General features: G+C 47.2%; 1 protein-coding gene across 1 annotated transcript in view; it reads right to left on the bottom strand.

The window, feature by feature from the left end:
- The window catches only part of LOC140430112 (uncharacterized), a 122,681-nt gene that overhangs the window by 94,350 nt on the left and 3,972 nt on the right, over positions 1 to 24,359 (bottom strand). Inside the window, exons 2-6 of the mRNA XM_072517629.1 lie at positions 21,274 to 21,416; positions 19,056 to 19,185; positions 10,738 to 10,811; positions 3,321 to 5,076; positions 1,774 to 1,950 (exon numbers count right to left, since the gene is read on the bottom strand). Coding sequence (XP_072373730.1) covers positions 1,774 to 1,950; positions 3,321 to 5,076; positions 10,738 to 10,811; positions 19,056 to 19,185; positions 21,274 to 21,416 — 2,280 coding nt within the window. The remainder of the gene's footprint in view (positions 1 to 1,773; positions 1,951 to 3,320; positions 5,077 to 10,737; positions 10,812 to 19,055; positions 19,186 to 21,273; positions 21,417 to 24,359) is intronic.

The raw sequence follows: 24,359 nt of genomic DNA, 5'->3' as shown, positions 1-24,359 counted from the left end.
AGTGCCCCCACGGCACAGGCCTGCCCGCGGATCGGTGGGCCCCGATTGCGGGCCAGGCCACTGTGGGGGCACCCCCCAGGCCAGATCGCCCCGCGCCCCCCCCAGGACCCCGGAACCCGCCCACGCGGCCTTGTCCCGCCGGTAAGAGAGGTGGTTTAATCCACATCGGTGGGACAGGCATCCTAGCAGCGGGACTTCGGCCCATCCGGGCCGGAGAATCGCGGGGGGGGCCCACCAACCGGCGCGGCGTGATTCCCGCCCCCGCCGAATCTCCAGTGCCGGAGAATTCGGCAACCGACTGGGGCGGGATTCACGCCAGCCCCCGGCGATTCTCCGACCCGGCGGGGGGTCGGAGAATCTCGCCCCATATTCCTCCAAATCATTTATATATACTACGAACAGCAAAGGTCCCAGCACTGATCCCTGCAGAACACCACTAGTCACAGCCCTCCAATCAGAAAAGCACCCTTCCATTGCTACTCTCTGCCTTCTATGACCTAGCCAGTTCTGTATCCATCTTGCCAGCTCACCTCTGATCCCGTGTGACTTCACCTTTTGTACCAGTCTACCATGATGGACCTTGTCAAAGGCCTTACTGAAGTCCATATAGACAACATCCACTGCTCTACCTGCATCAATCATTTTTGTGACCTCCTCGAAAAATTCTATCAAGTTAGTGAGACATGACCTCCCCTTCACAAAACTGTGCTGCCTCTCGCTAATTTGTCCATTTGCTTCCAGATGGGAGTAGATCCTGTCTCAAAGAATTCACTCCAGTAATTTCCCTACCACTGATGTAAGGCTCACCGGCCTATAGTTCCCCGGATTATCCTTGCTACCCTTCTTAAACAAAGGAACAACATTGACTATTCTCCAGTCCTCCAGGACATCACCTGAAGACAGTGAGGATCCAAAGATTTCTGTCAAGGCCTCAGCAATTTCCTCTCTTGCCTCCTTCAGGATTCTGGGGTAGATCCCATCAGGCCCTGGGGACTTATCCACCGTAATATTTTTCAAGACGCCCAACACCTCGACTTTTTGGATCTCAATGTGACCCAGGCTATCTATACATCGTTCTCCAGACTCAACATCCACCAAATCCTTCTCTTTGGTGAATACGGATGCAAAATATTCATTTGGTACCTCGTCCATTTCCTCTGGCTCCACACATAGATTCCCTCCCCTGTCCTTCAGTGGGCCAACCCTTTCCCTGGCTACCCTCTTGCTTGTTATGTACGTGTAAAAAGCCTTGGGATTTTCCTTAACCCAAATTGCCAATGACTTTTCATGACACCTTTTAGCCCTCCTGACTCCTTGCTTAAGTTGCTTCCTACTTTCCTTATATTCCACACAGGTAGATGAAGGCAAATTGAAGGCATCAAAAGTGTCTGCTGGTTATCCTTGTGAATGACTTTTAAAAAGTACATCTTAAGAACTATGATTTTATGATTCTATGATTCGAACTGAAAGAAACAATGGGTTTTCAATTCCTGATTAAATTGCATTTGAAAGACTGTGATTTAGAGACCTACTGGAATTCTGGGGCTTAAAAGATAGATTTACTATCAGTGACAAGTACAATGCAGTTTTCCATTCCCCTATAGGCTACGAGAAAGATGTTTTATTTGTGTGTGATTGAAGGAATTGAAGAAACACTGAGGAGTAACTGATAATATCTGAGCAAATGAATACAAATTTCCTTTGCTAATAATATAAAGAGTTAATCTGAATGCAAAGAGCTTGTAAAGTAATTATGTTTAAAAAGCAGCCAACCTGCATTGTCCTTGATATTTACGTGGATTCCAGCTGCGATCAGAGATCTCACAGAAGATAAGTCTCCCTTCATCACAGCAAGATGTAGGCGAGTCTCTCCTTTGCCATTTTTCTTGTTCAGTGGACTTAATTTTGGAATATCAGACCAAGATCTTACGATGTTAGGTACTGGATATCCTGTTACAATTAAAAACAAGAAAAGGAAACTTGTTCATTATTCGTTCTTCACAATTGCGAGTTTCCATTATTCTGAATCAAAAATATCTATTGCTTTTAACAGTTATTGGAGTAGGAATTAGACATTGTTGTGTCCATAACGATAGTCTCTTTACCAGACCAACATGAAAAATTTGGAACTATCAATGTTGGGAGAGTACGAGCAACACCATAGAACCATAGAATTCCTACAGTACAGAAGGGGGCCAGATCAATCCAGTGGGATGAGGGAGGGTATGTCAAATTCAGGCACTTCAAGGGAAGCAGCAGGAATGAATATAATAGCATATTTTGTGATCAAACTGAAAGAGTCAGAAGGAGGTTTGAGGTCATTGAGAAACAATAGATGAAGGTCGGTAAACTGGAGTTGAAAATGGACAAATCGAGCTTAGATTTCGGAATTACTCCAGAAATAAAGAATAAAGGCTGAATAGAAAGGGGATTTCAACCGTTTGTTGCGGTAACTATGTATGTGCAGCCCCTGACATTCAAGCAGTTCCCCCATTTTCGCACATGGTCATGGTACATTCTAATTAGAACAGTCCTCCTATCACCTCGGAAAGGGATGGAGCCCTGACAGCAGATGGAATGACTCACTGGAGAACTCAACTCAAGAGAAAGATCTAAGTATGAGATTAAACATATACAGATGCTGCAATTCGCCCCAAAAATTCCAGGTTGGCACTGCCCCATGGCACCTTAGCCTCCTGGAACCCTAGCATCAGGCTGGCACTGCAAGGGTGCCAGGCCATGTCCCCAACCTCCCGGAGCCTCGGAGCTCCACAGCATGGTCATCACAGCTGGTCTCCGGTCATGGAAATCGGTAGTGATTCGTGCAGGCTTCACGTCACCCTGGCAGGTGGGTGAATAGCAGGAATTGGGAGAGTTTCGCTGAAAGCCAATTTTAAATATTTAAATTCTACTTTTAGAGGTAGCATGGTAGCACTGCTGCCTCATGGCACCGAGGACCCGGGTTTGATCCCAACTCTGGGTCACTGTCTGTGTGGAGTTTGCACATTCTCAAAGATGTGCAGGGTAGGTGATTGGCCATGCTAAATTGCCCCTTATGAATTGGGTACTCTAACAAAATTTTAATTCTGTTTTTAATACGCTAATCTGCTTCACGTCCATTGAGAGCTTGAACCAGATCACAACAGCTGGAGCTGGTCGAGAGGATCACGTACTGCTTGATGCCCAGCGCAAATCCCGTTGCGGTCCTCTCCTGGGATTTTCCCGATATAGCGGGATTTGCGTTGAGCATAACATGGCCGGAGAATCGTTCCCCAGGTTTACTCTGCAATGCAACAAAGTTTTGTGTCCTTCGGAAGCACCTGGAAGTTTGATGGTTCGTTGCCTGCCAGATCGCTTTGTTCTCTGCTCTTCAATTTTTTTATTTGTGTTTACTTCAGCAGAGTATGTGCTGTGCATTCCCTCAGTCATTTGCAGTGCATTCCTTTTATTATTTTTGCTTCCTGTTTGAACCACTTGGGCAGTGTCATTTTTAATGATGTCTTGTGCTGGTACACTGCATTGGTTATTTGCAAAGCTGTCCCTGGCTTCATTTACATTGACTTCTTTACCTGTTTCTATGTTAATTTTTGTGAACAACGGATCTGCAACATTTACATTACTGATAAAATGTCCAGCTGTAGTTATATTACATTTGCCCATGCAAGTTTGAGGTTCCGAATGCCAATTTGCAGTTGCGGCATTAAGCTTGTAACCTGAGACTGGGCCACAATGATGATCAGTCGCAGTCGTAACTTCTTTGGGTTTTCTCCATGGGGTGACTGGTTCCTGTATCGTTGTCACGCTACAGTCTCCAATGGGGACCACATTGCTGCTAAGTTTATATTCTGTGGTCACATTATCAAGTCTTTCAGAATCTGATGCTGAGATTACAGGTGCAATTGGCATCTGCCCAGATTCGTGTTCAGAAATCACTGGGTAACTACATCTATGTTCTAAGACAACAGAACCTTCCACACTGCCATCAGAACCCTCGTCTACGGTTTTGTTCTTGGTGCTTTCCCACTGCCTTATCTCACCTTTTTGAAATTCATCACCCATCATACTAAGTTCAGCGGTGCCACTATATTCAGTATTTGACCTGTGCTCAGCAGAGTGAGAAACCTCAGTTGACTTAACACAATCAGGCAAATTACTTGTCCTGGTTTCCAGTGAAGTTGTGTGGTCGATGGTGTTTCCTGTCTCGCTTTGATCATGTGTTTTCGGTGCCATTTCTGTGTTAATATTGCAAATGGCCTTTATACTCATCAAATCGTCATTGGCTAGGGTTTTTGCTGGTGGTTGTTGTGAATGTTTTGAATGGTTTTCCAGCTGGGCTGATAGCTCATTATTGTTGCCTGCATTCAGCACTTCATTTGCATCTAATTTGCCATTTGCCGTGTCATTGACAGTGGGTTTGCTACTCACACTTTTTAGCGTGTTCAATGTGCAAGATTTGCCAGCCAACTTAGTTTTTGGATTTGGAGTAGTTAATCGACTTGCAGTAAGTCCCACAAACCTTTCTTGACAGTTCACAGTAGCTCTCATTTTACTGTTACTCGCAGCAGCAAAGGGTTTAAGTGCCCATATATTTTGCTGGGAAGTTTCATGGCTAGGCTCTCCGGATATTTTCCCAGCTTGGCCTATGAAGCCACATGTTAAGTTTCGGATCCTTGCGGATTGTCTCAGTGTTGTTGAAGCTTCAGTTGTACTATCAGTGACTACAGCAGTCGGAGAGCTAAAATTGAAACTGGTAGGCTTGGTCGTTTTCATTGTTACAGAGGCTGCTTTGGTCTGAATGTCATCCCTGTCTGCAGATTGAGGTGCACTCTTAAAAGGATTAGATTGCATGTTCTGCTGCTCTGAATGACTACCAAACTGAGACTGTAATTTCACCATGTAACGAGTAGTAATCGTTCTCTGAGGCTGTCCCACATCTACAAAAGTGGACTTATTTTCCATTACATTGACGGTAACTGTTCCATTTTGGGTCCTTTCTGTTTGATGGGTCCTTTCTGTTTTTCGCCGCGTTGTGTCAAAATTACCACTCAGTGCACCCGTTTTAGAAATCCTGCACACCTAGAATTGAAGGCAACAAAAAATAAACATAATTAATTTTAATAAACAATGCAAATTAACAATAACAGTAATAGCTTCTCATATTTCTGTTCCCATGCCATGAACAAATAAATATAAATGCCCAGGCTTTGAGGTGAGTATCTGAGTGTGTGTGGCAGTTGACAGGGATGGTTCTTGAGTCTACAGCTCCTTTGTGGTTCCTTATTTCTTTTCAAGGCTCTAATGTAAGTTGGCTTCATTGGGATCTGAGGCAGGCCCCAACTAAGAAACAGAAACTGGCCAGCACCTCCACCTTCATAAAGGAATAGACTGCACCTCTGGTCACAATGAGGAAGAGAATAAAGAGAGCAGCAGGCATTGCAGACTCCAGACAATGGACTTCCAGGATCCATTTGCTGCCATTAGGCCAGTCATCCAGATGATCATGCCAAGCTTTGGTTCCCAGGTTGGGGCATCAGTGAAGTTTGCACCCCGCGCTGGGGGTCCATGCAAAACCATCATTTGATTAGATTTAAATCTCATTAACAGGCTCGACACTGCATGCTCCACCCTTCCGCCATGTTCCACCCCTCTCAGGCGGACTTCACGCAGGTGCAAATATTTACAAGCGGGGCATGGGCACCATGGCTGTGGAGGGGGAGAGGTTAAAGAAACTCAAAAACTATCAAAACCTGCCGGGCTGAGGGGTGACTGCCTGGGCCGGGTGGAGTAGCAGGGATCAACTTGGTGCCAAGTCCGTGCATGCGAGGTGTCCCCCTCAGGATCGGGATGGCCTGGCTCAGACCACTATTGCTGCAGTATATGATTAAAACGCACCCCTCTGGTGCTTCTAGCAGCTCCTGTCTGTTCACACAGGTGACTGCTCTCTGTGTCCTGTAAATGTTCACAGAGCATCTAGTCATGTGGGAGCCCACACAAGCCACCCCTCTGGAAACATTCAGACCCCAGCAGTATCATCAAGCGGATGGGCAAGACCATGCTCAATTACTGGCCCATCGGGCATTGGCACTCTTCAGAAGCGCAGCCCCACTGCAGATGAAGCAGGGGATTAACGGAGCTCACCCAAAGCAAAGTACACCTGCACCGTGGCCTTGGAACCCTCTCTGGCACAGAGAAGAGGCCTCACCAGTGACACCTACCCCTTAGGATTACAAGCTGTCTCCTCCTGGTGAGGCTGGCAGTGCGGACTGTCTCTGCCACCTCCTCCCAGCTGCTATTCAGGAGGGTGAGCTTGAGTCTGCGGCCAACCCTAGGGAAGAGGGTGCTCCTCCGTTCCCCATTGGCATCGAGCACTTCAGATTCCCAAAATAGGGGGGCAGGTATTCTCTGACCCACCTTCATGGCTGAAATGAGTGTGTGGCGAGTTGAGTGCTTATAAGCAGCTCCAGCTTGCTCTTTAGTGCGAATACTGGCCCCAGCGGGGATGGGAATTGCTTCCAATTCACGCTGGCAGAGTGCTGGCTCATTTACACGCCCTGATTCTTGGAGCAAATAGCACCCCCAACAGAGCGTAAATTATAACGCTATTCAGTTCCGGCAGGAACACTTGGGACTGGATTCTTTTGTCACTCCCACCGCAAGATCGCCACAGGCGGGACACGGACCATGTAATGGTCCATTGACCTCGGGCGGGAATTTCTGGTCTCTGGGTGGGTGCGGCCAGAGAATCCCACCCTTAGTCTCCCAAACGGAGAATCCAGCCCACAGCCAGCAGTAGTTCCAGGAGCAGAACTAATCGTGCAAGAAGAACCCTTTCTTAGTGCATGAGATGCCGTCAGCTTTGACTATACTGATCCTGAGGTTCCGTTTAGAGTAAACATCACAATAGTTAGAAAAATATATAGGCAGTTGCAGCAGTCACAGAGGAATCCCCTGACTGTTGGACATCTTCTTGGTCTCCTCGATTGGTTCAGGCCCCAAAGAAGCCAGAGCCTCCTTTCCAATATATCATAGGGTAGCATGGAGCACAATGATTAGCACTGTTGCTTCACAGCGCCAGGGATCCAACTTCGATTCCTGGCTTGGGTCACATTCTGTGCGGAGTCTGCACGTTCTCCCCGTGTCTGCGTGGGTTTCCTCCAGGTGCTCCGGTTTCCTCCCACAAGTCCCGAAAGACATGCTTGTTAGGTGAATTGGACATTCTGAATTCTCCCTCAGTGTACCCGAACAGGTGCTGGAGTGTGGCGACTAGGAGATTTTCACAGTAACTTCATTGCAGTGTTAATATAAGCCTACTTGTGACACTAATAAAAGATTATTATTATTATTATTATTATTATTATTATTAATAAAAATCCAGCAAAGCTATGAAGGGCATAGCAGGCTGTAACCTTTTTTTAAGTAAATTTAGAGTTCCCAATTATTTTTCTCCAATTAAGGAGCAATTTAGCAATCCACCTAACCTGCACATCTTTGGGTTGTGGGGGTGAAACCCATGCAGATACAGGGAGAATGTGCAAACTCCACACGTCAGTGACCCAGGGTTGTGATTTGAACCCGGGTCCTCAGCGCCCTAAGCAGCAATGCTAACCATTGTGCCACGTGCCGCCCCAAACAGGCTGTAACCTTTGATGATCTATGATCTGGATCATTTTAAAGAAGCATCAACAATCAATCGCAATGATTGGGAGAACCGCCGCAGAAATTCAAATACAAAAACGGACACTATAAATCCTTTAATGTCCAGAACAAAGAACAAAGAAAAGTACAGCACTGGAACAGGCCCTTCGGCCCTCCAAGCCCATGCCGACCATGCTGCCCGACTAAACTACAATCTTCTACACTTCCTGGGTCCATATCCCTCTATTCCCATCCTATTCATGTATTTGTCAAGATGCCCCTTAAACGTCACTATCGTCCCTGCTTCCACCACCTCCTCCAGGCACCCACTACCCTCTGCGTAAAAAACTTGCCTCGTACAGCTCCTCTAAACCTTGCCCCTCGCACCTTAAACCTATGCCCCTAGTAATTGGCTCCTCTACCCTGGGAAAAAGTCTCTGACCATCCAGTCTGTCTATGCCTCTCATAATTTTGTAGACCTCTATCAGGTCGCCCCTCAACCTCTGTCGTTCCAGTGAGAACAAACCGAGTTTATTCAACCTCTCTAATTTCTGTGTCTTCTAGCTTGCTGTGTTGTTTTGTTTCCTTTGAATCTTGTTTGTCTCATTTCATTGCTTTTCTTTACATATTTCCCTCCATTGGGTTTTTGTATTGTTTTTTAAAATATTATGTTTCCTTGGTAATTCATTTTCACATAATTTTATATTATACATCATCCCTTGAGTCTTTTGTTCAACTACTTTAGTTATAATGATTTATCTTGCTTATTTCTTTTCTTTCGTTGCCAACTTGCAATGAAATCAATGCCCAAAGCTACCGATATTTTAATATAAAGAGCCCAGAATTACAAGATGCTGACATTGAGAAGGCGGATGAAGTGGTGGGAGCTGGCGCTCTGTATAGGAGAGCATACAGCGGAAAGAGGCACTCAGTAGAAGCAGTATTGTAGTGGCGGCCACGGTGCAAGGGGTGTGAAGTCTGGCATAGGAAGTCAGTCTAATGGCACAGCAACAGCAAATGAACCAAAGCTTTCGAGAGTGGAATGAATTCTATAAGTGGGTCTTACGTGGATCCGAGAGCATGTGTGAAGTAGTCAGAACCAAAATAGAGTAAGTGGAGCAAGGGAAGAAAGTATTCCAAATACTATTTTAAGAGTGTGAGAACTCCTTGTAGTACAAGCAGTCCTCGACTTTACAACGTTCGAGTTACAACGAACGTCATTCACAATGGCCGGGTTTCTCTGATTCCATTTGTCCTGCCACTGCTGCTCGCGAGAACAGCGAGTACGGCGCACAGCCAAACCTTCATTCACTCCAGCGGGTCCGGAGAGTCCAAAGACGTGAAGGTTAGGTTACGGGGATAGGACAGAGAGTGGACTTGGGTAGAATGCTCTTTCAGAGGATTGGTGCAGGCTCGATGGGCCTCCTTCTCCATTGTAGGGATTCCATGACACCACGCCAGTGAACTGATGGTCTTTACCAACATAACTGTTGATTATGTTCCACTTTCACAACCGTAGAAAGGGCAAATTACTTATCAGAAACAGTATACAGTGGTTTTGAAAGTGTAGGCACTACACAATCATGGGAAATACACTACTATAAGGCAATTATACTGAGCATGGGGTGGAATTTTCCGCCAATGGGATTTTCTGCTCCCACTGAAGTCAATGGTCTTTTGAATGGCTCGCTGCATTTTCCAGCCTCACCCACTCTGTGACAAGGCCATAAGGGATCAAGGGATATGGGGGGAATGCGGGATCAGGGTATTGAACTTGATGATCAGCCATGATCATAATGTGTAGCGGAGCAGATTCGAAGGCCGAATGACCTCCTCCTGCTTCTATTTTCTATGTTTCGATAAAATTCAGCCCCATCTAAAAAACTTTAAACTACTCAGTGAAAATAGGGTATCGCGCCTTGGTTCATATTGTTCCTATGGGGAAACCAGTTCCAACTTACGACGTTTTGACTCACAAGGTGGTTTCAGAAACCAACTGTGCCATCAGTCAGAGGACTGCCTGTAACTACATAGGTTTACTTCAAAGCAGAAATGTACAGATTTTTATTCGTAGCGACTGCAACCCTTGCTGTTCACCACCGGAAGGCTCCCCTTGCCTTCACAGTAAAACGTGCTGCAACACAGCTTTCACAAGATGATGCAATGACTCAATGATTTGCCCCACAAACCTTCTCCCACACTGCCACTATAAACGCTTTGTCATCCATTCACAGCACCCCACAATGATGGAAGCTAGAGTAACACATTGAAAGCACCGGGATTTACCCATATCCCTTTTCAGTTTAGTAAACAGTCCAGTTCTAGAAACACATGACTGTTTATTCTTTGGAGGTTGATGCAGGTGTTCGAATGGCTTGCTGGTCAGCCATGTCATTTGGAACTGGTATTGCTTCCGTGGAGAGTTGAAAGCTTGCATAAGCATGGAGTTTGAGATGGCTGAATGGAAATGAACAAGCTCTAACAAGAGCAAAACAAAAGCTCCATGCAATAGAAGCTCCCCTCTGCCAAATTATAGGATGACCGCCCAACAGGCGCCTGACAAATTTATGGACAAATTTAAATATTTTTGTGAATTATTTAAGTTTAATGTTGTAAACGTTGGTGTCGAATTTTATGGGTTTCACCAGATTTTCTGCTCTAACTTTGACAGAAAGTGATGATTGTTTAGTCTATTTTCAGTTTTTACAGCTGGCTGGCAGAACAAGCAACACAGCCATGAAAAGAAGTTAGAAAATGATTGTTGGAGACACTTAATTGGTTGGCTTTTTGGGGCTGATGGTTCCTGATTGCTAGCTTTCCTGACTTACCAACATTTCAACATCATGGGCCATCCTCACAGAGAGTATTATTCCAGGCAATCAGAAAATGAGATACACATTTTACGCAAGTACTGGAGATACACTTCATGCAAGATATTAAGTAAGGCTTTACAGAACAGAAGGAAATATGAAACATTGCCAGTGCTGTTACCTTTTCATCAGGAGCCAGTTGTGAAAATTGTTCAATAATTATACCGAATCTCTCACCGCTTTTCGACTTCAAACTTCATTCTCCAGATGGCAAAATATATTTGACACTTACCTCAAATGTCCTATTGTCCATCGCATTTTTAAGATTTGCACCTTTTATAATTTGACTTCCAACTTTGACAGCAGCTACGGTAACAAAAAAAGAAGCAAATAAAGTATCTCCTCCACTCTACGGCTGAATCTTTACAGGCCCAGCACAGGTGGGAAAGTGGTGGGTGGACCCATGAATTAGGACTGTTAAGGACTAGGGTTAGTACTGCCTCAGGAAGGCAGACAGCATTGTCAGAGACCCCTCACACCCAGGCTTTGCCCTCTTCCAGTCCCTTCCATCAGGCAGAAGATACAGAAGTCTGAAGACCCGCACATCCCAGACATAGGAACAGCTTCTTACATAAGAACATAAGAACTAGGAGCAGGAGTAGGCCATCTGGCCCCTCGAGCCTGCTCCACCATTCAATGAGATCATGGCTGATCTTTTGTGGACTCAGCTCCACTTTCCGGCCCGAACACCATAACCCTTAATCCCTTTATTCTTCAAAAAACTATCTATCTTTATCTTAAAAACATTTAATGAAGGAGCCTCTACTGCTTCACTGGGCAAGGAATTCCATAGATTCACAACTCTTTGGGTGAAGAAGTTCCTCCTAAACTCAGTCCTAAATCTACTTCCCCTTATTTTGAGGCTATGCCCCCTAGTTCTGCTTTTACCCGCCAGTGGAAACAACCTGCCCGCATCTATCCTATCTATTCCCTTCATAATCTTATATGTTTCTATAAGATCCCCACAGCTACTAAATTAAACTAATTAATTAATTAGTGATGGCTGGTCAGGTGATGTGCTTCAGCTGCTTGATGTGGGAGCTGGCAGATCCCATTGCGAGCTGCAGCGACCACATCTGCAGTAAGTGTTGGCTGCTCGAAGAGCTCCGGCTCAGAGTTGATGAGCTGGAGTCTGAGCTTCAAACACTGAGGCACATCCGGGAGGGGGAGACTTACCTGGACACTGTGTTTCAGGAGGCTGTCACACCTGTCAGGGTAAGTAGTTTAAATCCTGCCAGTGGCCAGGGACAGCAGGGTGTGACTGCAAGTCAGGCAGGTAAAGGGAACCAGCAGTCAGGAACTCAGGAGCCTCAGTCCTTGACCCTGTCCAACAGGTATGAGGCACTTGCTCCCTGTGTGGATGGCGAACAGGGCTGCAGGAAGGATGAGTCAGCTGACCAAGGCACCATGGTTCAGCAGGCCATTCAAGGGGAGGGAGTAAATAGGCAAGTTGTAGTTGTAGGGGATTCTATTATCAGGGGGATAGATAGTATCCTTTGTGAGCAGGATAAAGAGTCCCGCATGGTATGTTGCCTGCCCGGTGCTAGGGTGCGGGACATCTCTGACCGGCTTGAAAGGATACTGGAGAGGGAGGGGGAGGATCCAGTTGTTGTGGTCCATGTCGGTACCAACAACATAGGCAAGTCTAGAAAAGAGGACCTGTCTTACAACACCAGGTTAAAGTCCAACAAGTTTGTTTCGAAACACTAGCCTCCGGTGGGCACCGGAGCAATAGGTCATAAGGTGAAAGCATTGAGGGAGAACTAGGGAATAGGGCCAGTATGGCTCTGAGGCAGAACAGACAGGGAGAAGTTGCTGAACACAGCGGGTCTGGTGGCCTTTAGTGCATTTCTTTTAATGCAAGAAGTATTACGGGTAAGGCAGATGAACTTAGAGCTTGGATTAGTACTTGGAACTATGATGTTGTTGCCATTACAGAGACCTGGTTGAGGGAAGGACAGGATTGGCAACTAAACGTTCCAGGATTTAGATGTTTCAGGCGGGATAGAGGGGGATGTAAAAGGGGTGGCGGAGTTGCGCTACTGGTTACGGAGAATATCACAGCTGTACTGCGGGAGGACACCTCAGAGGGCAGTGAGGCTATATGGGTAGAGATCGGGAATAAGAAGGGTGCAGTCACAATGTTGGGAGTTTACTACAGGCCTTCCAATAGCCAGAGGGAGATAGAGGAGCAGATAGGTAGACAGATTTTGGAAAAGAGTAAAACAACAGGGTTGTTGTGATGGGAGACATCAACTTCCTCAATATTTACTGGGACTCACTTAGTGCCAGGGGCTTAGACGGGGCAGAGTTTGTAAGGAGCATCCAGGACGGCTTCTTAAAACAATATGTCGACAGTCCAACTAGGGAAGGGGCTGTACTGGACTTGGTATTGGGGAATGAGCCCGGCCAGGTGGTAGAAGTTTCAGTAGGGGAGCATTTCGGGAACAGTGACCACAATTCAGTAAGTTTTAAAGTGCTGGTGGACAAGGATAAGAGTGGTCCTAGGGTGAATGTGCTACATTGGGGGAAGGCTAATTATAACAATATTAGGCGGGAACTGAAGAACATAGATTGGGGGCAGATGTTTGAGGGTAAATCAACATCTGACATGTGGGAGGCTTTCAAATGTCAGTTGAAAGGAATTCAGGATCGGCATGTTCCTGTGAGGAAGAACGATAAATACGGCAAATTTCGGGAACCTTGGATAACGAGAGATATTGTAGGCCTTGTCAAAAAGAAAAAGGAGGCATTTGTCAGGGATAGAAGGCTGGGAACAGACGAAGCCTGTGTGGAATATAAGAAAAGTAGGAAGGAACCTAAGCAAGGGATCAGGAGGGCGAGAAGGGGTCACGAAAAGTCATTGGTAAATAGGGTTAAGGAAAATCCCAAAGCTTTTTACACGTACATAACAAGCAAGAGGGTAGCCAGGGAAAGGGTTGGCCCACTGAAGGATAGGGAAGGGAATCTATGTGTGGAGCCAGAGAAAATGGGCAAGGTACTAAATGAATACTTAGTGGATGTTGAGTCTGGAGAAGGGTATGTAGATAGCCTGAGATCCAAAAAGACGAGGTGTTGGGCGTCTTGAAAAATATTACGGTAGATAAGTCCCCAGGGCCTGATGGGATCTACCCCAGAATACTGAAGGAGGCTAGAGAGGAAATTGCTGAGGCCTTGACAGAAATCTTTGGATCCTCACTGTCTTCAAGTGGTGTCCCGGAGGACAGGAGAATAGCCAATGTTGTTCCTCTGTTTAAGAAGGGTAGCAAGGATAATCCGGGGAACTACAGGCCGGTGAGCCTTACGTCAGTGGTAGGGAAATTACTGGAGAGAATTCTTCGAGACAGGATCTACTCCCATTTGGAAGCAAATGGACATATTAGTGAGAGGCAGCATGGTTTTGTGAAGGGGAGGTCGTGTCTCACTAACTTGATAGAGTTTTTCGAAGAGGTCACAAAGATGATTGATGTAGGTAGGGCAGTGGATGTTGTCTATATGGACTTCAGTAAGGCCTTTGATGAGGTCCCTCATGGTAGACTGGTACACAAGGTGAAGTCAGGACTTCCGGTTGCGGCTATGCCTAGGTAGGTCGCACGTTCGGCAGCTCCCGCCGGGAACGGACGTTTGGGCTCTTCAGAGGGGCCCCAACGGCAATTGTTCGACGGCTTCAAGTGTAGGAAGGTGACAGCAAGGTCCCCCCCGATATTATATGGTGTGGGCCAGGAGTGGAGTGGTTAAAAAAGTGATCCTGGGGCAGCGAAAAGTGCGAGAGAGGAAAAGCAAGATGGCGGCGGGTGGCGACCAAGCAGCGTGGGCGCAGTGGGTGCAGGAGCAGCAGGTGTTTCTTAAACGCTGCTTTGAGGAGCTGAGGACAGAAATGCTGGCGCCAATGAAGGCGGCGATTGAGAGGCTTGTGGAGACCCAGAAGGCCCAAGGGGCGGTGATCCGGGAGGTGCGGGAAAAAGCCTTGGAGAACGAGGACGAGATCTTGGGCCTGGCGGTGAAGGTGGAGGCGCACGTGGCGCTGCACACGAGGTGGGCAGAAAAATTCGAGGACCTGAAGAATAGGTCGAGGAGGAAGAATCTTCGGATTCTGGGTCTCCCTGAAGGAGTGGAGGGGCCCGATGCCGGGGCATATATGAGCACGATGCTCAATTCGCTGATGGGCGGGGGAGCTTTCCGGAGGCTCCTGGAGCTGGATGGGGCTCATCGAGGCCTGGCAAGGAGACCCAAAGCCAACGAGCCGCCAAGGGCTGTAGTGGTGAGGTTACACCGCTTTATGGACAGAGAGTGTGTCCTGAGATGGGCCAAAAAAGAGCGGAGCAGCAGGTGGGAGAACACGGAGATCCGAATTTACCAGGACTGGAGTGCGGAGGTGGCTAAGAAGAGGGCTGGTTTCAACCGGGCTAAGGCGGTGCTCCATCGGAAGGGGGTGAAGTTCGGGATGCTGCAGCCAGCACGATTGTGGGTCACGTTCCAAGATCGGCACCACTATTTTGAAACGCCTGATGAGGCATGGAACTTTATACAGACTGAAAAGTTGGACTCAAATTGAGGGTTTGTCATGGGGGGATGTTACTGTGTTTACTGCGTTTGGGGAATGTTCTTTTTGAGTGCTAGGTGGGGATGGGTGAATGGATTTGATGGGGGGACTATGGGAGAGTGAAGTTGTCGGTGTTAGAAGGGCAGGGCCCCACGGAGGAAGAGGGGGGGTGGAGGCCCGGGAATGGGGAGTTGGGGTAAGGCCGCAAAAAGGAGCTGTGCCGGGGGGGGGGGTCTCAGGAAAGCGCGGGCTTTTTCCCACAGTTGGGAAGGATGGGGGCGGGGCCGGGGGGGAAGGGTGGTGCTGAAGGGGGGCGCACACTGACTGCCATGGGGTGGGGGGATTCTCACATTGGCCGGTCGATGGAATGGCGGGAGAGGCCGGGGTCAGCAGGAGTCAGCTGACTTACGGAAGTGTCATGGGGGGGAGCAAAATGGCTAGATGAGGGTCTAGCGGGGGGAGGGGGGGAACTGGGTTGCTGCTGCATTGACCAAAGGGGAGCTGGAAGTAGGAGAGGTAGTCGGGGTGGGGGTCCGCCGCCTGGGGGACTGGAGGGTGCAGGAGGCACTGGCATGTGGCTGGCCTAGAATAGGAGATGGCTAGTCGGCGGGGGGGGGGGGGGGGGGGGGCGGCGGGCGAGTAACCCCTCGATCTGGCTGATAACTTGGAATGTGATGAGGGGCCTGAACGGGCCGGTCAAGAGGGCCCGGGTGTTCGCGCACTTAAAGGGACTGAAGGCAGACGTGGTTATGCTCCAGGAGACACATCTGAAGGTGGCAGATCAGGTTAGGCTGAGAAAGGGATGGGGAGGGCAGGTCTTTCATTCAGGGCTGGATGCGAAGAACAGAGAGGTTGCAATACTGGTGGGGAAGCGGGTGTCGTTCGAGGCACTGAATATTGTAGTGGATAATGGAGGTCGATATGTGATGGTGAGTGGTAGGTTGCAGGGGTGCAGGTGGTACTGGTGAACGTATATGCCCCGAATTGGGATGATGCCGGATTTATGAAACGCATGCTGGGTCAGATTCCGGATCTGGAGGTAGGAAGCTTGATAATGGGGGGGGACTTCAACACGGTGCTGGACCACTGGACCGTTCTAGGTCCAGGACGGGTAAGAGGCCGGCTGCGGTCAAGGTGCTCAGGGGGTTTATGGACCAGATGGGGAGAGTGGATCCATGGAGGTTTGCCAGGCCGTTGGCCAGGGAATTTTCTTTCTTTTCCCACGTCCATAGAGCCTACTCCCGGATAGATTTTTTCATTTTGAGTAGGGCGTTAATCCCGAAAGTGGAGGGAACGGAATATTCAGCCATAACCATCTCGGACCACGCCCCGCATTGGGTGGAGCTGGAGTTGGGGGAGGAGAGGGACCAGTGCCCGCTGTGGCGCCTGGATGTGGGACTGTTGGCGGTTGAGGGAGTGTGCAGGCGGCTGCGGGGGTGTATTGAAAGATATTTGGAGGCCAACGACAACGGGGAGGTGCAGGTGGGGGTAGTCTGGGAGGTGTTGAAGGCGGTGGTCAGGGGAGAGCTAATCTCCATTAGGGCCCACAGGGAGAAGAGAGAGGGGAGGGAGAGGGAGAGGTTAGTGGGGGAGATTTTAAGGGTGGACAGGAATTATGCAGAGGCCCCTGAGGAGGGGCTACTTAGGGAGCGATGGAACCTCCAGACAGAATTCGACTTGTTGACCACGGGGAAAGCAGAGGCACAGTGGAGGAAAGTGCAGGAGGCGACGTATGAGTATGGGGAGAAGGCGAGTCGGATGCTGGCACATCAGCTTCGTAAGAGGGAGGCAGCGAGGGAGATTGGTGGAGTTAAGGATAGAGGGGGGAATACGGTGCGGAGTGCGGTGAGAATAAACAAGGTATTTAGGGACTTCTATGGGGATCTGTACAGGTCTGAGCCCCCAGCTGGGGAGGAGGGGATGCGACAATTATTAGATCAGCTGAGGTTCCCGAGGGTGGAGGAGGAGGAGGTGGCTGGTTTGGGGGCGCCGATTGGGCTGGAGGAGCTGGTTAAAGGATTGGGGAGCATGCAGGCGGGGAAGTCCCCGGGGCCGGATGGGTTCCCGGTTGAATTCTACAGGAAATACGGGGACCTGCTGGACCCGTTGCTAGTGAGGACTTTTAATAAGGCGAGGGAGGGGGGGGACCTTGCCCCCGACAATGTCCAGGGCGCTGATTTCTTTGACCTTGAAGCGGGACAAAGATCCATTGCAATGTGGGTCGTATAGACCGATCTCGCTCCTCAATGTTGACACTAAGTTGCTGGCGAAGGTGCTGAGAATTGAGGACTGTGTCCCCGGGGTGATTCATGAGGACCAGACAGGATTTGTGAAGGGTAGGCAGCTAGATACAAATGTGCGGAGGCTCCTCAATGTGATTATGATGCCCTCGGTGGAGGGGGAATCGGACGTAGTGGCAGCTATGGAGGCAGAGAAGGCCTTTGATCGGGTGGAGTGGGAGTATCTTTGGGAAGTGTTGCGGAGGTTTGGGTTCGGGGAGGGGTTCATCAGTTGGGTCAGGCTGCTATATAGAGCCCCGGTGGCAAGTGTGGAGTTACGAACCGGTGGAGGTCGGAGTACTTTCGGCTGTACCGGGGGCCGAATCTGTGTGGCTATTATCGGGCAGCCAATGTGGCGATGATCCGTAAGTGGGTAATGGAGGGAGAGGGGGCGGCGTGGAAGAGGTGTCCTGTGTGGGCATGAGCCTGAGGGCGCTGGTGACGGCACCGCTGCCACTCTCGCCGACAAGGTACACCACGAGTCCGGTGGTGGCGGCGATGCTGAAGATCTGGGGGCAGTGGGGGGGTCACAGGGGCGAGGTGGGGGCCTCGGTTTGGTCCCCGATTCGGGAGAACTATCGGTTCGTCCCGGGAAGGATGGATGGGGGGTTTCGGAGCTGGCATCGGGCGGGGATTAGAAGAATGGGGGACCTGTTCATCGATGGGACGTTTGCGAGCCTGGGGGCGTTGGAGGATGGCAGATGGAGTTTAATCCGGACAAATGTGAGGTAATGCATTTTGGAAGGTCTAATGCAGGTAGGGAATATACAGTGAATGGTAGAACCCTCAAGAGTATTGGAAGTCAGAGAGATCTAGGTGTACAGGTCCACAGGTCACTGAAAGGGGCAACACAGGTGGCGAAGGTAGTCAAGAAGGCATACGGTATGCTTGCCTTCATTGGCCGGGGCATTGAGTATAAGGATTGGCAAATCATGTTGCAGCTGTATAGAACCTTAGTTAGGCCACACTTGGAGTATAGTGTTCAATTCTGGTCGCCACACTACCAGAAGGATGTGGAGGCTTTAGAGAGGTTGCAGAAGTGATTTACCAGGATGTTGCCTGGTATGGAGGACATTAGCTATGAGGAGCGGTTGAATAAACTTGGTTTGTTCTCACTGGAACAACGGAATTGAGGGGCGACCTGATAGAGGTCTACAAAATTATGAGGGGCATAGACAGGGTGGATAGAGGCTTTTCCCCAGGGTAGAGGGGTCAATTACTGGGGGGCATAGGTTTAAGGTGTGAGGGGCAAGGTTTAGAGGAGATGTACAAGGCAAGTTTTTTACACAGAGGGTAGTGGGTGCCTGGAACTCACTACCGGAGGAGGTGGTGGAAGCAGGGACGATAGTGACATTTAAGGGGCATCTTGACAAATACATGAATAGGATGTGAATAGAGGGATACGGACCCAGGAAGTGTAGAAGATTGTAGTTTAGTCGGGCAGCATGGTCGGCAAGGGCTTGGAGGGCCGAAGAGCCTGTTCCTTTGCTGTACTTTTCTTTGTTCTTTGTTCTTTGTTCACCTGAGGAAGGAGCAGTGCTCCAAAAGCTAGTGATTCAAAACAAACCAGTTGGACTTTAACCTGATGTTGTTGGACTTCTTACTGTGCTTACACCAGTCCAACGCCGCATCTCCACATCATATGTTTTCCATGGCAGTATGGTTGAAAGATGCAACTCAGCATACAATTGATGACAGTCAAATATCCTCTACAGAGTACATTCATACCTGTTTGTTTTTGTTGATAGCTTTTGATTAATCTCTTCATATAGATGTCTGTTTCTTCTTGCAATGCGCATTTGCCGAATTCATTCTTTTCAAAAGGATTAGCTCCATGCTGCATCAGGAACCTGACCACCTATGGGTATAACAGATAATTAAAACCTTAATGCCTGGATATTCCTGCGGACAGGTAGCAAATGGTTGCTTCTGTTAATAAGTTTGCTTAGCCATCATGCTGTCTGTTTTCTACTATTCTCTGGTAACCACCAGACCTCAGGTTCCTATTAGGCCTGTTACAAAATCATAACTGTTCCACCATTAGACCACAAAGGAGTCCATTTGCAAACAGGAAAATATTTCTACTGGGACTCTCCCACTTCTCCATCAAACTGTATGCACATCAGTGCTATCCACTTTACTTTATTTAAACATAAATAAGATATATATTTGTGAATTAATAGGAATTAATAATAATCACTCAGTTTGAAATTATAGTTTCATCCTTTATATTATATTGGGGACCAAAAATCAACAAGGCAACACTGCGAGAGTACGCAGGGTAAGGGTGAGGGCACCTAATTAACATTGGGCTAGAAGAGCCCTGTGTCATTATTGTTACGAACCCCACTGATGTTAAATGCAAGTGTATCCTAAACCCAGAAGGGTAAATTGGTACACCGGCTCTTGGTGGTATATATTTTCAATTAGGTATAATGTGAGAAAATAAATGCAAACCAGTGAGGAATAATCCAGTCTTGGTGTGATCAATTAATAAAGAATATTTATTAACTTAAAAGAAAGCATACAGCAAGAAAGACTATAATACACTACAACAGTTCACTTAACTATAATAATGGCTATGCACACAGAGTATCTCATGAAGTTACCCCTTGTTCCCAACTACCAACGTTTCCTGAACTCTGAGAAATGTGCCTTTTCTCAAACAACGTCCAATATTACATAGCTCTATGAGCTAAATCCAGCAGATATTTACCACTCCACAGGCTATTGTTCAGGTTTGGGAAAGCAGTCTTCAGTTCTGGGCATATATTATTCTCTGTTAGAGTTTTGCTTTAAACAGCAACATTTTATCAACAACTTCTTCAGGAGAGCCTGATTTCTACAGTTGGGTGTGGCTGTGAAGGTAGCTGCTTCTCCACTGTCTTCTCCACTTATCTTGCTATGGATATATTGATTAGTCCCTTTGATGTTACCCACCCCGTGGAGCAGGCGTTTAGCATATAGGTGCTAATTATTCCCTTATTTCTACTTTGAAATCACCTTTTCTGTTTTCCCTTAGTCGCTTAGGTAAACATTTGTTTTCCTACTGCTATGCTAATTCCCATATCAAAAACATCACTTCAGACAGCCATACTCATCAGTTCCATTGTTATCCCATTTCATTACTGCGTTTTATCTGGATTTCATTTTTAATCTTGATTTTCCTCAATTCTTAACATGAATATTTCTTGGGTGTCAGGTTGTTGTGGCTAGCCCCACACCCATCAAACTGTGGTTCTAATTAATTATCAGGTCAGACCACCCAAGGGATGTGAATTATAATTTTCAGAACTTGGTAATGGGTGCTTCATAATAACAGTGAGCTATGCACACTAGCAGTGGGCCACACAGAGAGGCCACATACAGAATGAGGCCACAGGGAGAGTGAGCTTTAAGCTTTAAACTTGGGAATTTGAAGCAGAGTTGGGATTGAATTGGTAAGTCAATTCATTTTAATTTCCATTTTCTATAAGTTTAGTTATCCAGTTAAAAAGATTAAGGGTTAATAAGGAGCTGCACCAAATAGCTGGGTGGCAGTTTTCTGTCAATCTCCTGAAGCCTGATTAGCAGGCAAGAGGTGTTGATTACATAATTTGAAACTTAACTGGTGTATGAGTCATCTCAGACATTCTCAGCTCTATTTAAGGCAGGAGCTTCAAAGCGCACTCACAGTGAGCTTTCCGCACGAGCAGTGGGGGAGAGGCCACTGCTCCAGCTCCAGTGGAATGCGCTACCAAAGAAAGCGGTTGAGGCCAAAATGTTGTATAATTTCAAGAAAGATTTAAATATAAGTCTTGGGGCTAAATATAGCTCAAGGGACATGGGGAAGGCGGAATCAGTATTGAATTTGATGATCAACCATTATCATAATGAATGGCGGAGCAGGCTCAAAGGGCCGAACGGCTTCCACCTGCTTCTATTTTCTATGTTTCGATGATAGTACCTCAAAGTGTCCATTGATCACTGCTTCCTGTAGAGGAGTCACACCATTCAACCCCTTACAATCTATATCTGCGCCGGCTGATAACAGTAACTCCACAGCATCATGGCATCCTTTTCTGCTCGCTTCATGCAGAGCTGTCCAACCTATATGAAAGGAAAACATTTCAAAGACTAATATTGAGACGTAACAATCTTGGGCTATGCTCCCATTAACCATGAAACTAGGTTGGGACCATTTATGGTACAGTAATCAATTAAGGAATCACATTGATAATGCTACAATCACAAATCTCTTCTGAAATGGGGTGGTGACGAGAGGTTGTCTGTGACCTGCTCAGGTATAGCGTAAGTGATGAATTTGTCAAATTTTCTCAAGCATGGCTACAGCTTCATCCGCTGGCTATTGCACAAGCACTTCTCCCTCAATTTGTATTTGCAATGTGCATTGAAAGGCGCCACCGCTACCCATTCCCACCCCACCCAAAGGAATGTCCGTCCTCACGTCTTCAGATGTAGTGGATGAAAGTGACAAACAATTTAAAATAATTTTTAAAATAATAATAATCTTTACTGGTGTCACAAGTAGGCTGTCATTAACACTGCAATGAAGTTACTGCAAAAATCCCCTAGTCGCCACACTCCGACGCCTGTTCAGGTTGCACTGAGGGAGAATTCAGAATGTCCAATTCACCTAACAAGCATGTCTTTCGGGAGGAAACGGGAGGAAACCCACGCAGACACAGGGAGAATGTGCAGACTCCACAGACAGTGACCCGAGCCGGGAATCAAACCCAGGTCCCTGACGCTGTGAAGCAACAGTGCTAACCACTGTGCTACCTATAATAGTATTGCTGCAGCTGTTCAATTTAAATCTGAGATAGATAGATTTTTGTTAAGCAAAGATATTAAGGGATATAGGCCAAAAGCAGGTATCTCGAATTTGGTCACAGATCAGCCATGATCTCATTGAATGTCGGGCAGGCTCGAGGGGCTGAATGGCCTACTCCTGTTCCTATGCTCTTATGGTGAGCAACAAAAAATAAAAAATACAGGGCATGTAGTTAAAACAATTAATGCATGGAGCAACATGCAGAAAACAGACAGAAATCTCTCCCCACAAAGGAAATTTAAAACTCACATTCTCTCGCTAATACAGCATCTTCAGGGGCAAGGCTCAAGCAGGTCTGATACACCCACTTTTTATGCGCAGCCTGAGTTGAAGACAAAGTGTAGCGTGGGGAGCAGGCACTGAGGGGGGTTGGAATGCCAGCAATACATCCGCTGCCACGGCAGGAGCGAATGCCAGTGATGATTGTCGGCGGCAATGCTGATGATGATTGTCAAATGATTGTCGGGTGGTAGTGGTGGAGGAGTGGGGAGGGGGGGGAAGGGGGGGAACCCATGATACCTCCATGGTGTGGGCTGGGGTCGTTACATTTCATTGCTGAATGGAGCGCCCCGATATCTGTGAAGCCGGTCCTGCCAGAGGGACGGCATAAACCACACTCAATTTTTTTCTTTTAAGAGGCTGAAGATCAGGAGAGAAAACTGATCATAGAGTCATAGAGGTTTACAGCATGAAAATAGGCACTTCGGCCCAACTTGTCCATGCTATACCCAGTTTTTACTGTTAAGCTAGTCCCAATTGCCCCCATTTGGCCATATCCCTCTATACCCATATTTCCCATATAACTGTCCAGATGCTTTTTAAAAGACAAAATTGTACCCACCTCTACTACTGCCTCTGGCAGCTCATTCCAGACAATAACCACCCTCTGTGTGAAAAAATTGCCCCTGAGGACCCTTTTGCCTTAAACCTATGCCCTCTTGTTTTAGACTCCCCTACATTTAGGAAAATATGTTACCTTATCTATGCCATTCATTATTTTATAGACCTCTGTAAGATAATAATAATCTTTATTGTCACAAGTAGGCTTACATTAACACTGCAATCAAGTTACTGTAAAGCTCCCCTAAGTCTCCTATGCTCCAGGGAAAAATGTCCTGTCCAGTCTCTCCTTATAACTCAAACCATCAAGTCCCAGTACCATCCTAGTAAATCTTTCCTGCACTCTTTCTAGTTTAATAATACCCTTTCTACAATAGGGTGACCAGAACTGTACACAGTATTCCAATTGTGGTCTTACTAATATCTTGTACAACTTCAGCAAGACGTCCCAACTCCTGTATTTAATGTTCTGACCAATGAAACTAAGCATGTCAAATGCCTTCTTCACCAACCTGTCTACCTGTGCCTCCACTTTCAAGGAGCTATGAACCTGTATTCCTCAACGTCTTTGTTTTGTAACTCTCCCCAACACCATACCATTAACTGAGTAGCTTCTGCCCCGATTTGATCGACCAAAATGCATCACCTCACATTTACCTAAATTAAACTCCATCTGTCATTCATTGGCCCACTGGCCCAATTGATTCAGATCCCATTGCAATCCAGGGTAGGAGTGTGGACAAAGAAGTGGCAGATGGAATGCAATGTGGAAACGTGTGAGGATATGCACTTTGGTAGGGAAAATAGAGGCGTAGACTATTTTCTAAATGTGGAAAGGCTTTGGACATCTAAAGCACAAATGGACTTAGTAGTCCCAGTTCTGGGTTCTCTTAAGGTTAACATGCAGGTTCAGTTGGTAGTTGGGAAAGCAAATGCAAAGTTTTTAAACATGTTTTTATTAGGAGTTTTCTTTTTGTACAAAGCAAAGATGAACATGAACATATACAGAAACTATAAACATCAGTTACCATTCACTATATACATCAGTTACAATTTATATTTCTCAGCAAGTGCCTAGTTTTGACTAGGCCTCCTGATCTCAACTTCCCCACATTCCTCCCGATGCCCCTCCATTTCATGCATCCGGGAGGAAACATACCTTCCGGGAGCCTCGCTCCCGACCACAGAATCTCCTATCCTTCCCCTAACCATTGAGTCTCCTATCACTATTTCTATTCTCCCCCCTTCCCTTATGAGCCACAGAGCCAGGCTCAGTGCCAGAGACCTGGCCGCTAGGGCCTTCCCCCAGTAGATCATCCCCCCAACAGCATCCTAAACGGTATACTTGTTTTGAAGGG

The sequence above is a fragment of the Scyliorhinus torazame genome, chromosome 9 (genome assembly GCF_047496885.1).
Source record: "Scyliorhinus torazame isolate Kashiwa2021f chromosome 9, sScyTor2.1, whole genome shotgun sequence".
Classification (NCBI taxonomy): domain Eukaryota; kingdom Metazoa; phylum Chordata; class Chondrichthyes; order Carcharhiniformes; family Scyliorhinidae; genus Scyliorhinus; species Scyliorhinus torazame.
This window is presented reverse-complemented; position numbering and strand designations above follow the sequence as displayed.